The sequence below is a fragment of the Anas platyrhynchos genome, chromosome 32 (assembly GCF_047663525.1).
Source record: "Anas platyrhynchos isolate ZD024472 breed Pekin duck chromosome 32, IASCAAS_PekinDuck_T2T, whole genome shotgun sequence".
NCBI classification, from domain to species: Eukaryota; Metazoa; Chordata; class Aves; order Anseriformes; family Anatidae; genus Anas; species Anas platyrhynchos.
Genome location: NC_092619.1, coordinates 4630133 through 4646420, shown reverse-complemented (window position 1 = coordinate 4646420; position 16288 = coordinate 4630133). Strand labels below are relative to the sequence as shown.

At 37.9% G+C, this 16288-nt stretch overlaps 1 protein-coding gene across 1 annotated transcript; it reads right to left on the bottom strand.

The window, feature by feature from the left end:
* Nucleotides 1-1546: 1546 nt before the first annotated feature.
* ACADM (acyl-CoA dehydrogenase medium chain) lies at nucleotides 1547-16274 on the bottom strand. The gene is made up of 12 exons (XM_038171570.2): nucleotides 16115-16274; nucleotides 13151-13250; nucleotides 12769-12866; nucleotides 12591-12660; nucleotides 11299-11399; nucleotides 11132-11212; nucleotides 9338-9468; nucleotides 8014-8122; nucleotides 7072-7212; nucleotides 6899-6994; nucleotides 6009-6257; nucleotides 1547-2881 (listed from the first exon to the last, which is right to left on the bottom strand). Exons 1-12 carry the CDS (start codon nucleotides 16136-16138, stop codon nucleotides 2810-2812), a joined length of 1272 nt encoding a protein of 423 aa, XP_038027498.1. The 5' UTR covers nucleotides 16139-16274; the 3' UTR covers nucleotides 1547-2809.
* Nucleotides 16275-16288: the final 14 nt, after the last annotated feature.

The following is a 16288-nucleotide window of genomic DNA, read 5'->3' as shown; positions in this document are numbered from 1 at the left end:
TGCAAGTAATCAAGCAATTTTTTAGAAGCTTTTGAGTATTGTTTTCCACCATGGTTTGCATGAGAAGGAACAGGAAAAAAAGGCATAATAGATGGTTATAAGTTAAATTTATAATGCTAGTCACTATGGTGAAAAAATAAGACTGAGATTAAATCCTTTTTCTCAGGGGGAAGAAAAAGCCACAAGCCAGATAAAAAAAAAAAGAAAAAAGAAAAGAAAAAATGATACCAGTCTGATGAGCATTTTATTTTTAACGTAAAAGCAGATCTGAGAACAAGAACTGGTTCCTACCATATTTCCTTTGTATAGTACTAAAATGTAGATGTACTGCACTTGAATCATACATATTACATAAATGCATAGCTTATATAAATACCAAGTAATTAAATATTATAAAATACAGTAATATGTGCATCTATATAGACACATGCATATATGCATAGATATATAAAAATTAAAACAGTACTCATTTTCTGGGCTTTCACCTGAATGTGCAGAGAATTTTAAAAATCCAAAGGAAATCATTTGAAGTTCCAGGAGAACCTGTAGCCAGAGTATTATAAAATTTATCAGGAGTGCAAAGTCACCATTATGAACTTTAAAGCACATCATTCTATAATTTGATTTATTTATTTTAGAAAGTGATAGGACTAACTCCTGAAGGTCTGTCCATTAGTGTTTGTTTTTAAGTAACATACTGAAATAGTTTTTGTTATTGCTACCCAAGAGTACTTGTTTTTTAAATTTGCAATCATCAAAACCATTGATTAGAAATTGCTTTTCTGCAATTTACCTGGACAGCACTGACTATACAGAAAACAAACATCTGACCTGTGTTGGCATTTATCCCACCACTCTCACTGTGACGTGATGTGACAAATACCAGAATCTGTCATCTGTTCCTTCAGTGCAGCTGTCCCATCTGTCTGTCATTTAGCGGCCCTTTGACTGTCTCCTGTAGCTCCATCTCTCTCTTATGCTGGGGAGCCCAGAGCTGGATATGGCACTCCAGATGTGGCTGAGTAATTTTTCCAAGACATCCAGGGAACACGCGTTCTGCCAGCACTGCCCAGCAGAGCCTAGCCAAATTCCAAAACAAAACACAAAATTCTCAAAAATTCCTCTTCCTTGGCTGTTCCTGCTGCAAACAGTTAAGTGCATACACTGATGGAAAGGAATATACCTTTAAATACATTGAATCTGAAATAAAAATGATCACATAAGTCATTCTTAAGGAAAAGTTTCACTTTGACTTGAAGTGAATCATCGTGACTGAACATTTACTTAAGCAAGTGCACCAGTCAGAGAGGCTGCTTTCCTTCAAGCCGCATACCGTCACTGCTGGGTTGGATCTTAGTCCTCAGAACAGTCTTCATGCAGGCAAAGCCTTCACACTGCTGAACCGCAACAGCCACGCAGCTGTCGTGGGCAGTAGCACAGGAGGAACTGAGGTGCAGCTATTTGTCTGTTTCAGAAGCTGGACAACTTATGCAAAATACAATTTAAATGATGTGGCAAACAAAATGAATAAAAACCACCACGCCTCTCTGTTTAAAATGAGTTTTTATTTGAATGCAGCAATGGCTGTCAGAAATAACATTTTGATCATCTAACTTTACAGTGAAAAAACATTGTGTTGTGAGGTTCTCGTTTCTTGCCCTTTTTGTACTTGGATTTTTGGAGTAATGTTCAAATTTAGAATAGATACATTATAAATGAAAATATGGCAATGTTTCCTAGAGGTTATTTTATGTGGCATTGGTTAAAATTAAAAAGTTAAAAATTGAACAATCATTCTTATTTATGCTATAACAAAACCACATAATTATTTTTACCAAAAGCTATCCATAACACCCAACTGTAACGCAGACGTCTTGCACAGGAGAAGGCACAAGTATTTTCTTCATGAACACAACAGGTTTCTTTGAAGAACAGAGATAAAGGCTTTCAATGACATTTTTTTCAGTGCTGGATTTAGGTGAATAACGTGGTTAAGAAATTGAAAATAAGCCCTATTATGCTGTGTCTTTTGAAAACAAGAAGTAGGTTTTGTTCATATTGCTTCAGGGACACACATAAAATATAGACAAACTACAAATAGTAATCCTGTCTCTGTTTGAGAAAAATAATAGTGCAGTGTGTTCTATTTCATGATAATACATGCTTTCGAATGGTTCAGAAATTAATATTCTTTTTTTTTTTTTTTAAATATGAATTTCTAAAGGCCAACAAAACCAACATGTTAGCGTATTTATTTTCAGCTAGCTCTAGGTGACCTAGAGACAATCTGCTGCAACATGGTATTCCTGAGGAATTAGAATAGCATTTGTAAGTAACTATTTCCCTGAGATTTATTAACTTGATATCCATCCAAATGCCAATGATAAAAGAGACGGAACAAATCTGTATCATTATAAACAATACAGAAACTCTCCGTATTTAAATCCTCATGCTGAATTTCCACATGCTGAATGCCTTCACTGACCAAAACAAATAAAAAAAAAAATCTGAATTTTGGTAACTTTTTAAATCAAATAAATCTATAAATTTTATAGGGAAGGTTTTTTCCCTTCCCCCATCAAAGGCTAAATATTTGAGTGAAAATGATTAAGTGGGGAAAGACAACAATCAACCACTTTGGAATTCAGAGGGAGTGGATGGGAAGAAGTAGTGTTTAATAACGTATTCAATAAAAAGATTTTTAAGGAAAAGGACTTTTTTTCCACAAATTTTCCGTTGTATTGAGAAACACACTAAAATCCTCTTCCATGAGAACACAGAATACTACCATAGTGCCACACACATTTCTTTAAGCCTTAAATTTGCTAATATGTTCACGAGCTATGATCATCCTTTGAATCTGAGCAGTTCCCTCATAAATCTGAAAAGAAGAATTGCAACAATGTTAGATGATCATTTTTTAAAAGGTTTAAATTGATCTTTCTACACTTTTAAACCTCCTTAGCATACTAGATTACAGCGTGGATTGGAAAGTTAAATCCAAGAAAAATAGAACTGAAAAATTCCAATGTGACTAAGTAGCTACATTTGGCTAAATAAAATAAATCATACACAAGATACTGAGAGACAGTCTCATATCCTCTCATCTAAATTCAATAATTTTCTCAGGCAAATAGACATAGGGAGCCAAAAACGATCAAGAAAACGTGTTATCTGAGGAAGAAAATACATAGTTTAGGTTTTACAAACTAGGTTTTAAAACAATGGGTGAAGAGAAGATGACTTGTGCTGAGTGTTGTACTTTTGTTGTCTAGCCTTTCAACGTCACATCAAGCATTTGCTTTGATTCATTTACTTCCATTTCTTCTTGCTAACTAGTACTCTCTCCAATACAGTATCCCTTTTTTCCTGTTCTTTAACCTTACATTCTTGCATCGTCTTCTAGAAACATTCTGCATTATCCCCGTTTTACATGGCTTGATGGCAGGAAAGACACAGATGCAAAACACTGTATATATGAAGCTCTAATGCAGTAAGAAGACTCTATGCTCCACAGATATACTGCAACAGGATTTGAGGGTGGAAGTAACACAGCTTAGGGATTCAAGTGTTTCAGTTCCCAGGTCCGCCAGAACTTGGTTTGACGAGTTGCTCAAATTCAGGTAAATTCACTTTCTGCAGTCATAAAATAGGGACAGTATTCTCAAGAACCTTACAAAGCTTTTTGGAAATAGAACCACTATAACCTGCAGTCACATTAGTTTTTTGCTTCAGAGGAAACTTTTCATTCTCAAAGTGAATCATCGGACTGCTGCTGCTTACCCTACAATGATCCAGGTTATAGAGCAGATTTAGTTTGGTGAAAGTAGGTGCTTTTTAGAGCAAACTTAACTGGAAACTCTACTCCCTCTATACACCACATACGGTCCAAATCCTAATGAAGCCAAAATTGTCTAGGCCTATAACAATTTACAGATTTGTTTACAACTTACAAGCCTTTACAATTACACACATAATGGGGACATTCAGTCCAAGTAACCAAACGGGCATGCTGTGAACTTAGCCTCTCCAAACTGGATATAGTGTAGCTGGAGGGCATTCAGTAGCTATTCCTGCAATCTGCTAATCTCCTCCTATTGTACTAAATTACTTGCTGATGAAGACAGCCATGGAACTCAAGTGTAAAGACATCAAAACTCTCAGTCTGCTTAAATAAATGCAAAAGAGGTTTTGGCTTATAAGCAAGGGAAGCAGCTTCAAGCACCACCTTCAACTGAAGGGAAGTAGTAGAACTGTGTAATACTGAGAAATATCAAATATATGGAAGAAAAGAACAAGTGGAAAATGAAGTTTTATACACGAAACCCATGGCCAAAAGCATGTACCATGTGGAATTGGGCCGTAATATAGTAAAGCATAATCAAGAGACATGGGCAAAATTATTCTAAAGACAAAATCCTTCCTTGTATTCTTTTAAGGGAAGAAGGGAAGCAGAAAAACAACAAAAATTAATACTAAATCTTATTAGACTGAACAATTAGAAAAGTCTACCTTGACATGCACCTGTGATGGATCAGTATAATAGAAGATCTGAATAACTAGAATTCTGTAAAATTAATCTTAACTTTTAAATAAGCTTCCAACCCTCACATCTTTCTCTAGAAAAACATAGAACCTGACAGAAAAAATGCCCAAAGTAAAATTGTATTACTCATTCATCTTGCTTGCAGGACTGCAATTAGTACTAAGGACCTTTAGACTCCAAAGTAGTAGCTGTCTTTCCTTAAACAGAGAAAACCAAAATATTGGCTAGGGAGAATCATAGTTTTCATTTTAATGTCAGCTATAAGAGAAATGCTAACTAATAGGATCTTAAGAACGACAACTGTTATAACTAACTAACCTTTCAGATTATGGTTCACATGCATTTCTTGATACCTATTCTGATAAGTTTTACCTAGCCACTATTACTATCAGAAAGAGGTGAAAAGATTACTGGTTCTGCTGAGCATAATTAAAACATTCTTGCTGAATGAAGAACTGCAGCATAATATATCCCAAGACAAGAATTATGACATAACATGGAATAATTTCACAGCAATAATAATGCAGAAAAACCTGGGAATTATGGGTGACTACAGGCTAAACATGAGTAAGTATAGGTTTGGTTTGTTGTTAAAAACAGGCCAATCATTCCAGATTGTGTCATAATTCTGTTAATACAACATATGCAAGACCACGATATAGTCCATGACACTCAATGCTGGTGATATATCAACTGAAATATTCTGCCTGGGTTATGCTACCAAAGTTTCAAACATAAGGTTTAGAGTACAGCCAGAAGCAATGAAGAGACTGGAAACAGAAAAGGAAAAAATAAAACTAAAAAAGTCATTCAGCATGACTGATGAGGAAAGAGGTGAAGAAGCCGCTGTAGTGTTCTCTTCTAGACTAAAATAAGAGAAACGTGAGAAGCTCCTAAACTGTCAGTACCAATCAGTTGTTCTGCATACTGTCTTTGGATCTGAGGAGTAAAAGGAGATAATTTGCAATAACTGTTATTTGAACTAGGTATCAGGCTGAAGGAAAAGCTAAACTATAGGCAGGCACCAGTCTATGATACATATGGAAAATCAGAGAATTTCCAGCACCGAAGGTTTTCAAGAACAGCATCATACATAAACTACACCTACTTATAGAATACCAGAGGAAGTATTGGTACTTTGGGTAGTGTTTTCTACAGTGTTTGATTCCAAAATGAAGAAGATTCCAAATGAAGAAGAGCCTAAGAATTTCAGAGTTACCATATACGGAAAAAAACACACCATTAAATTTATTTGTTACATGTAGGTTAAGCTATTGATCTAGTGCATAGTATGCAAGAATTTGCCCAATTTGAGTTTCCCTTTTTTTAAATTGAAGGATACTTACTGTCATTCTAAAAAATTATGTCATATGTGTATATCAAGATTTGAAATAAGTAGCCATTAGGTATTTCTATATAAAATTTAGGCATTATTGTAGAAATCACATTCTCTTTTACTTACCTGGTAGATTTTAGCATCCCTCATTAGTTTTTCTACAGGATATTCAGTATTAAATCCATTTCCTCCAAAAATCTGCACCGCATCTGTAGCTACTTGGTTTGCAATGTCACCAGCAAATGCCTTTGCAATGGAAGCATAGTAGGTATTTCTGCGGCCAGCATCAACTTCCCATGCAGCTCTTTGGTAAGCCATCCTAGCAAGTTCCACTTTCATTGCCATTTCAGCAAGCATGAATGACACTGCTTGGTGCTATGAATGATGAAATACACTAGATTAACATTGCCTGCTTAAGATTCTGTGACATCCAAAAAGAATATAATCTTTTTTATACACTAATACCTTCAACAACGTAAATTGTACAAGATGAGTTCTACAGAATATGGATCAAGCTGTCATAATTCTGTGTTGAATTAGACTTTTAAGGTTTTCATTCTAAAATTCATTTAGTCACAGGGATTAAGTACTGAATTATGAAGTTGTGTTTCAGTATTTATGACATCTTATTTAGCTAGCTGTTTATTTAAATTTCTTTAAAACTGGTAAATGGCGTGGTTGGTAACATATTCTAAGTTTTTATTAATACTGTGTATCGTTTCATATAGCTCAGAGAAGCTTATACCTTGCGTGAAAATCACTATTTTTTAGTATTGAAGAACTTACGTATGTCTTGAGAGTTTAGAAGAATTCCTGGAGTAACTGCATGGCTAGATTTATTTTGATGTCACTGACCTACGTATTTGAGAACCTAAGCAATGGCAGAGATACAGTAACTCATACCCTAAAAATCAAGGAACAAACCTGAAAATTCACTAGTAGTACATCTACTGTACTGATGTGAAAACATAGCTTATATAAGTGAATATGTATGAATAAAAATGTCATTAACTTACTTCAGCAATCACTTTCCCAAAGGTTTTTCTCTCCAAAGCGTATTTAGTAGCTTCATCGAGTGCTCTTTTTGCTAACCCAACAGCACCAGCTGCTACCTGAATTAAATACAGCACAGAATAAAAACAAAAAAATTCCTATTACATTTTATAAATAAATTATTTTTGATACTTACAGGTGGTCTGGTCTTATCAAAAGCTCCCATTGCGATTTTAAAGCCAGCTCCCTCAGCTATTAATACGTTTTCTTTCGGGACTCTCACATCTTCAAAGACAATACCTCTTGTATCTGAGCAGCGTTGACCCATATTCATTTCCTGAAAAGAGAAATTTACGGAGGTGCCAACTAACTTGATTTTTCCAAGGTACAACACATCATCTTGCTTTAGTTTACTCAAAGCATAAGGTAAGCTTCTCCCCTCCAGCTCCTCCCACACACTTCAATTTCATCTAAGAATTACCATATACGTGACAAATAGTAGTTCTGCATTTACAGACCAGCATGCCCTTTATTTGTCTAAGCTGGGCAGTTTATCTTACGCCTATATAAAATTGATTCTGTAGCTGCAATCACTCACGTGGTCTTTCTCAAGTTCAACTGTTATCATTTGAGGTGGGAAAGGAAAAAGTAAAGAAACTAGTATGCAGGCAGTAGAAAAAAATAACCGTAACAGAAACACATGCACAAAAAAATAAAATGGAGTTTTCAAGTTTTCAGATTCCTTCCCTTTTTTTCCCCTATTTAATTTGCACCAGAACCTCGAGAACCTTCCTTAAGCAGTAGCTAAAATTAAAGCTCACTGTGTAATTATGGTTAAAACCGTCCACCTTATTTTTTATGGCATATTTCTCATCTACTGGCATTGATCAATAAAATGGTTCTCAAAAGATTTTTTTGCAGCTATTCAAAGTCATTTTCCTTTAATCCACTCTGAATAATTCTTTATCTGACTGAGTAAAATTATGTCTTATGAATAGTTTATGTTGTGAAAATGAAAAGATGACAATGTGAAAACGTTCAGTTGTGTAACATGTTTTCTTTAATTGCAATTTGTTGTGATTTGATTTAGAAACAAATAATAACCCCTGGTTTGTCAAGTAAGAGATACTTTCTTTACCTTTCTTCCAATTTGGATGCCAGGGCTATCTGCCTCCACAATGAATCCAGTGAAAGCTTTGCTTGCAGGAACTTTTGGATCTGGATCGGTACGAGCAAGCAAGAAGTACCTAGTGTAAAACAAAGTGGTGGAAACTCAGTTTATCCTCACAATTAACAATGTGTATGTATATCTATATATTTAGTGTCTCTAGCATGTAATAAATCTATCAGAAAATTAACAATCCATTCTTCTTGCCCCTTACAGAAATAAACCGACAGTGTGCAACGGAGAGAAGTGTCACTGCATCTCTTACTGCAACATTCAAGATTTAATAAAATTACTTAATATAAACATGCAAAGATTCTCCACCTTTTCCACTTACTTTAAGTCTTTATGGTATTATCAGTTTCATGAACAGTAAAAAAGTTTCATGAACAGGTAAAAACCTGTCACATCACATATTTAAAAATGAATTCTTAGGAGATACAGTGTTGCACAGAAAATGTTATCACCTGATTTCTAAGATCTTAATGTTATTCTTCTAAGTTGTAAATAAGTATTTCAATTAGAAATTAAACAGCTGTAAATCACATTCATGGTGTTCGGTAATGTCAAAAGATACATGTAGCTGGTACATTCTCTTTGATAGTTCTGCCTTGAACAAGGAAATAAATAATTAGAAAATTCAGCTTTATGAATGAATGCACACAGCTTTTTCACTTAAATTAAGACAATTTATGTGTTGGGGATGAGTATGGTATTATGTGAGACATGATGAAAAGAGGTCTATATTGTCAAGCATGCTCCACAGACACACCACCACAGCAATATCTGGATTCTTTGACTGTTAGAAAATGTCTTCCCTTATGAAAATAAAATGTAACACCACAATCCAAGAGTGTTTCTAGCTTCACTAAAAGTGAGAGATGTTTTGAACAGAATCAATAGCATGTGATCTTGATCACTGCACCTTCAAAGTAAAGTAGCTGGTAATATGGGCTTCCTGAGTATTTTGCAAATTAAATCACACTCCTGCTGTCCTCCCTTGAAGAAAAAGCAAAATTATTTTGTTTGGTAGCATCAAGGTTTAAGAGGTATTCTTGAATGTATAGTTGCCATATCATCACTTAATTTCCTTTTTAAGCTTTGCACAGCCCTGAGAGTCTTATACTTATGCTGATACACTAATCACAGATGCAAAATTGTATTGGGGTGAAACATAATGAAGACTTGGATTTACAACAGAACTTTAAAGAAACACTAATATCTAACTTTGGGGAAAAAAAAAAACAGTATAGAACAGAATAATAGGAAATGTAGGATGAGTCAACTGTTAACACACCAGTTTGCTTTCCCACCATTTGTGATCCACATTTTCTGTCCATTAATAACATATTCATCTCCTTTCTTCTCAGCCTTTGTTTTTATACCAGCCACATCGGAGCCTGCTCCAGGCTCTGTTACGCAGTAAGCCTAGAAAAAAATAAAATATAAAATATTGAGGAAAAAAGTTCTTTCTTTAGGAACCATATTATTGCAGACTATGTGCACCAAAACCACATAGTAAACCCTAAAATATTATACAAAATACCCTACCACCACCAAAACGCAACAACTGTCAAAGCAAATATGGGTTAATTTTCCTAATAAATGCATATTTTAAATAATTTTTAATGATCATAGAATGGTTTGGGCTGGAAGGGACCTTAAGGACCATCTAATTGCAACCCTCCTGCCACAGGCAGGGATGCCACTCACTAGATCAGGTTTTCTTCACCCTTTGAGTGAAGAATTTTATCCTAACCTCTAACCTAAATATCCCCTCTTTTAGTTTAAAACATCACTCCTCATCCTGTATTATCTGAGTGAGCAAAGAGTCTCTCTCCAGCCTTTTTAGAAGAACCCTTTCAGTATTTCAATACACAAGCCACAATGAGGGAGCCTTCTCTTCTCCAGGCTGAACATCCCCAGCTCTCTCAGCCTCTCCTCACAGGAGAGGTGGTCCAGCTCTCTGATCATCTTTGTGGCCCTCCTCTGGACTCTTTCTAACAGGTCCACATTTTTCCTGTTTTGGGGGCCTCAAACCTGTATGCAGTACTCGAGGTGGAGTCTGACAAGGGTAGAGCAGAGGGGGACAATCACCTCGCTCAACCTGCTGCTCACACCTCTTTTGTTGCAGCCCAGGATGTATTTGGCCTTTTGGGCTGCAAGCATGGACTGCTGACTCATGTTGAACCTTTTGTACACCAGATAAACATGATAAACAGAAACATTTTGTAACTCTTAAGTCATCAATTCCTCATACTTCACAAACTGATGTAAAAGCTGAGGATCTTTAAAATTTGCAAATAAGAGTACAGTGTAACATTTTATACCTACTGTGTTCTTCATTTTATGGGGCTTAGTTATTCAGGTTGTAATGCATTGCACATGACTCTTTCTTTCTCTGTAACAAGTACTGCTCATGTCATATCTCTTTTAAACTCCCACACCTCTTCTTAGAATCACAGAAGCTTGTAATTGTTCAAGTAGGAAAAGACCTCTAAGGACATCTGGTCCAGCCTTTAACCTAGTACTGAAGTCCACAGCTAAACCATGCTAAATTCTGTATCTACACATTTCTTGAAGACCTTCTGGGATGGTGACTCAACTACTTCCCTGGGCAGCCTATTCTTATGCCACACAACCTTTTCAGTAAAGAAATTTCTCCTAAGTCCAACCTAAACGTCCCCTGGTGCAACTTGAAGTCATCTTCCCTGTCTTATCACTTGGTGCTTGGGAGAAGTGCCCAATCCCCACCTCACTACAACCTCCTTTAAGGCAATTGTAAAGTACAATAAGGTCTCCCCTGAGCCTTCTCTTCTCCAAGCTAAATGACCCCAGCTAAACAACCTCCTGAAAGGGAAATAAATTTTTTTTTTTTGTAAGTGATTAGGATGGTTTTCCAGGTAATAACTTCTATTTTCTCACTGTTTGCATCAAATTTACTATTCCTTGACTTTGAATAAATGACACAGTGTATTTACAAGCAAAAATAGGCTAAATTTTAAGTAGATACCACTGCTTTCTTCCAAAAAATGACTAATACCGATGAATGTGGGTTAGGAACATTCTACAGTGTATAAGTTATACTTACACACATCATGGGTTCTTCTGTCATTCTTCCCAAGTATTTTTTCTGTTGCTGCTCATTTCCTGCAATGATTACTGGCATTTGCTGAAAGAAAATATTTATACTATTAATCTGCTTTTTTATAACGCACAGACTTCAGTTTAAAGGAGGTAAGAAATGACAGAACTTACCCCTAGGGAATTTGCTTCAATGGCAGTTTGAACCCCTGTGCATCCATAAGCTAACTCTTCCGTAATAAGGCACGCTTCAAAACTGCCAAGGCCAAGACCACCTACAGTTGAAATATTTAATTTACTAAAATGATTTTAAAGTGGGACATACTAGCAATTTACATAAATTAACTATCAAAAACATACTGCCCCGCATACACTTGATTGTGCACTGCGTTTGATCAGACATCCCACACCAACTTTTTAAATAAAGTTTTGTCAGAATGGTAAGAGATGATTGGAAAACTACATTTGACTGCTCCAAGGTTGCACGATTGATATGGGGCACGTTACACAGAATGGCAACAACTGTTTGACTACTTTACATTTAAGAATGTCCTTTAGAGTTCTTAGGAAGCAGAGAAGTGACCACAAAGGCTCCTGAGCTACCATAGCTCCTATGAATACCGAGTTATTCATTTTAGGTTACTAGATTGGTTGGCTGACTATTTCTGACAGAAACCGACTTTGGGAAGTGCTTCGAAATACAGTAACAATACATCATTTATTCAAAATACATTCACCATCCTCTAGGTGTCTCCCTCACCCTGAAGTACTCTTGGTATCCTTGTTAATGCTAACCCTTGACAGACTTCCCCTTCAGTGAATTTGCACTCATCTCTTTTTAACATAGGTACATATTTTAGCATCAATATCATGCAGCAGCTATGAGTTTCACAAATTAACTACACACTGCATAAAATGAAGGGGATATAGAGATTTTAACTGTTCAGCAGATGTGACCAAGGAACGACCTGGCTGGAGAATGGGGTAGGCTGGCTGGGAGCAGGAATGCCAGGGACAGAGCAACTCTGCCACGAGTTTCTCTTGGTACCGTGATGAGAAATGCCACAGCTTTGTCTTGTAAAAGTGCTCAGGGGCCTCCTTTAATTTACTCAGAACCTGCCATCTGCTGACTTCACTGATGCCTTCTAGTTGTATGGAAAGGGATGATGAGCTATCAATCCCTTTTCACACTCTTCATGACACTGACGTTTTAGTTATTTCTCATACAGAAGCTGTTCTGTATCTTTTGCTGTCTTTATCCTTTTTAGGAACCCCTTCCACTTCCATGATAGCCTTTGAAGATGGAAGACTCAGACTACATAATGAATAAAACAGGAAATTAAAAGGTTAAACTTAATTATTCAAATATGCAACTGTTTATTTTATACAGAATCCCTAATTACACATATAAACACCTCCAAATCCTTTTCTTAGTTTTATTTTACAGATTAAAAATATTTACTTACCGCAGCTTTCTGGTATGTGTGAATTTATAAGACCAAGTTCCCAAGCCCGTTTTATGAGTGGAAGAGGATACTGAAATAAATGAGGAAAATCACCTTCTGATTAATCACAGCCAGCATTTTAAATTTCATGCAGGGTAATATAAAAATCTAATTTTCCCCTACTGTATGATAGATTTACCTCTCCAGTTTTATCATATTGTGCAGCAACAGGAATAATTTCCTCCAGAGCAAATTTACGAGCAGTAGCTTGAAACTCTTTCTGTTCATCAGTAAGTTCTATTATAAAAAAGAAAAAAGAAGTCACAAATTCTACATTGGCTTTAATTTTGCCAGTTGTCAGAGTAGGGGAAAAGAAGAGTAATGTCATTCCTCTCAAGACAAAGAAGAGTAGTGTCATTCCTCTCAAGACAATCTAAACCACCACTTCCTGGGCCTCTCTAGTAACCAAAAAAATTCAACTTTCTCTTCATACTGAACTGCAATACAGTGTTTTTTATTTTAAACTAACTCTGCAATTTGTCCTTAGTTGCTGCACTCCTTTCAAAGAATGTGATACCTACCGAAGCTAAAGCCAGCTCCAAGTTTGCCTGTATGGACATTTTGAGCAGGTTTACTAGAATGTGATCTCCATCCAAGCCCTGCAATGGTTTGGAGCATCCGCTGAAGAGAAACAGAACAGGAGATATAAGACATTGATAGCTCAAGTCTCCTAAAGCTACTAACCTGATGGCAGCACAACTTTAAATATAGATTCCCTGTTTAGAAAACAGTATCACATCAGGTACAATACAGTGACTAACATGATCTAGAAGAACTCCTGGCTACCTTCAACTTTGTTCCTGTGGCAAGCTGATGCAAACTGATGGCTTACATCAACATGGGATCCAAGACAGCACTGAGCTTGTGTGAACTGGTGTATCCATTTCTAAGATTGCAAAATCAATTATTTAAAAATAACTAAGCATAATATAGCACGTCTTCTTTAAAGTCCATAAATCCACATGTGAACATGCTCAGAGACATAATAATATATATATTTTGAAATGTACACTAATCAAGCCAGAAGTTATTGCCCACTACTAAGCACTCCACCTATCCAGTGTTTACCTACCGTCAGGATTAGTATGATTCTGAAAACAATCTACGTAATAAACAATAGGTATCAGAATATTTTGACCTAATAATGCACAAGATTCCCTTCTAGCAAGTTGCAGTAATGTATATATACTTAGTGATTACTGGTGTAGTGGTGTCATCGCGGCCTGCATCAGAACTGGCATGGCCAACAGGACTGGGAAAGTGATTGTCCCCTTGTACGTGGCACTGATGAGCCTGCACCTTGAGTACTGTGTTCAGTGGTGGGACCCTCACTCCAAGAAGGACATCAGGGTTCAGGGGCATGTTCAGACAAGAGCAAGGAAGCTGTAAAACACATCTTATGAGGAGTGGCTGTGGGAACTGGGGTTGCTTAGCGTGGAGAAGAGGCTGAGGGGAGACCTCAGCTCTCTCTGCAACTACCTGAAAGGACATTGCAGATGTCAGTCTCTTTCATCGTGTGACCAGTGATTAGGTTAAAAAAAATGTTTGATGAGACCAGTCACTTATTTTGTAGCATTAGAAAATTGAATTAATCATAATAGTACAAAAATATGTCAGAATTTGTATTGGAAACTCTAGAGACAGGAGCGGTATATAGCTGGGTAGGCTATAAGTAGTTAAAAAACAAAGTAGTGGTAGATTACTGCTCTTAAAAATAAGAATGCTACGCAAAGAAGGTTAAAAAAGCAAACACGGGTATCAACAGAGAGAAAAGAGATATTTTTAAAGCATACTGAAAACATCTATAAAGTTGAAAGGTGAAGAAATGCTGGAAGACTAGGTATAGGACAGGGGAAGGTATCACATAATTGAATATTTAACTATTAAGTTTATTCACAGTTCGGGACTGTATTTTCTATTAGGCAATATATTACTCATTTGGAGTTTTCACAAGCCATAGCATTGCAGAATAGTAGCATGATATTTTACTTAAGTTTTATGCAACTGCTACCACTGTTGTAATATAGGAAAACAAACAAACTCAACAAGCATCTAGACGAACCTCAATCATTCAGAATTTTTTATACCTTCCTTTATCTAGTAGAAGCCAAGATGATGATGACATTGAGCAAAAGCTAGGTATTAGAAATCACCGTTTTTTTTTTTTTTTAAAAAAAAGGAGCAGCCCTTGATAGTCATACACAGCTTTTTCACCAAAATGTTTTGTCTCAACTAGAAAAAGTACTGAATTCAAAATAATGCTAAGGGTGACATCCTACATAAAGGGAACAGTGAAATTCATCCCAGAAAACCTATGTCTGTTGGGGTTTTCATACAGAGTGGTATGCCAGATCAGCACGGAAGGTTCTGCAGAAACACCACAGACAGACACAAGGAAAGGACAAGGTGTGATCCATCCCTGGATGTGGCGCAAGCGATCAAGTGACAAAGGACCACAGTTTGTAACCTGTACGAATTTGGGTTGCCACCTATTCCATCTGCTTCCCTCTTTGACTCAGTGGGACAGCTGGATTCAGTGCCAAGGTGCTAGCGATGCTCGCACAGCTCCTATGGCTCTCTGCGGCCAAAACCACGACTGTGAAGGTGCCGTGTCCGGGGGCTGAACTCGGAACACCGATGTACGTGGTCACTGTCTGTCACCTTCCTATGGCTGGAAGCTCTCCGCCTGGTGCCCTGAACACCCGCTGGCCTGGCACACCACGCACCCTGGCCGCAAGCCCAGCCCAGCGGTCACGCCTCAGCACTGACCCAGGGCCCTTCAACTTTTACCTACTTCTGGAAGCGGGGAAGCCAGGAAAAGGCCCCTGCGAAGGCTTAGCAAGGTGCTACCTGAGCCCTGAACCACCTCCACCTCGGAAATGAGGAGGTGCCGGTGGGCCAGCAGCTTTTGATGTATGCAGAAATCCAGGTTTATAAAAGCTCGGCCCTTCAGAGAAACAACCTCCCTGCGCTGCTCAGTAACTTCTTTCCATGTAAGTGGTATTTCAAGTTTAGAGAACTGCAGCACTTCAGAAAACCAATATTTATGTACTGCACGTATAAAAAAACAGCACAAGCAAAAACAAACAAACAAACAACAACAAAAAAAAAACAGTGTAGGCAGCACAGCTAGGAAAGGCACCCTACGAAACACTCTGAACCGTAAGCCCTGACGCTTAGAAGTGGGAAGCAAAACCCATTTTTAAAATTTTTTTGTTTTCTAACGGCCCTGCATGCACAGCACAACAGCAGAGAGACACGAGCAGCGCTCTTGAGATAAACGCTGCCAATTCATGGCCGAGACGGGAAAAAAAACAAACAAAACAAACAAAAAAAACACAACAAAACAGAGCAGGGCGCGGACTTCAGCCCCGCACGGCTCCGTCCTCCGGGGCTCCCGAGCAGCCCCGAGCCCTTCAGACCTCCGAGCCCTCCGCAGCCCCCGGCCCTGCTCCGCGCCCCCTCCCGCCCCCTCCCCCGCTCACCCGGGTGGCTCCGAAGGCAGACATCTTGGCCAGGGCCGCGGAGGCTCCCAGGGGAGGGGGGGGCGGCGCTCCGGGGGCAGCGGGGCCGCGGGCTCGGGGCCGGGCTGAGGCGGGTGACGGGGACAGGGGCGGGGAGGGGGCGGCCGGCCCGCAACGGGGGAGGGAGCCTCTCGT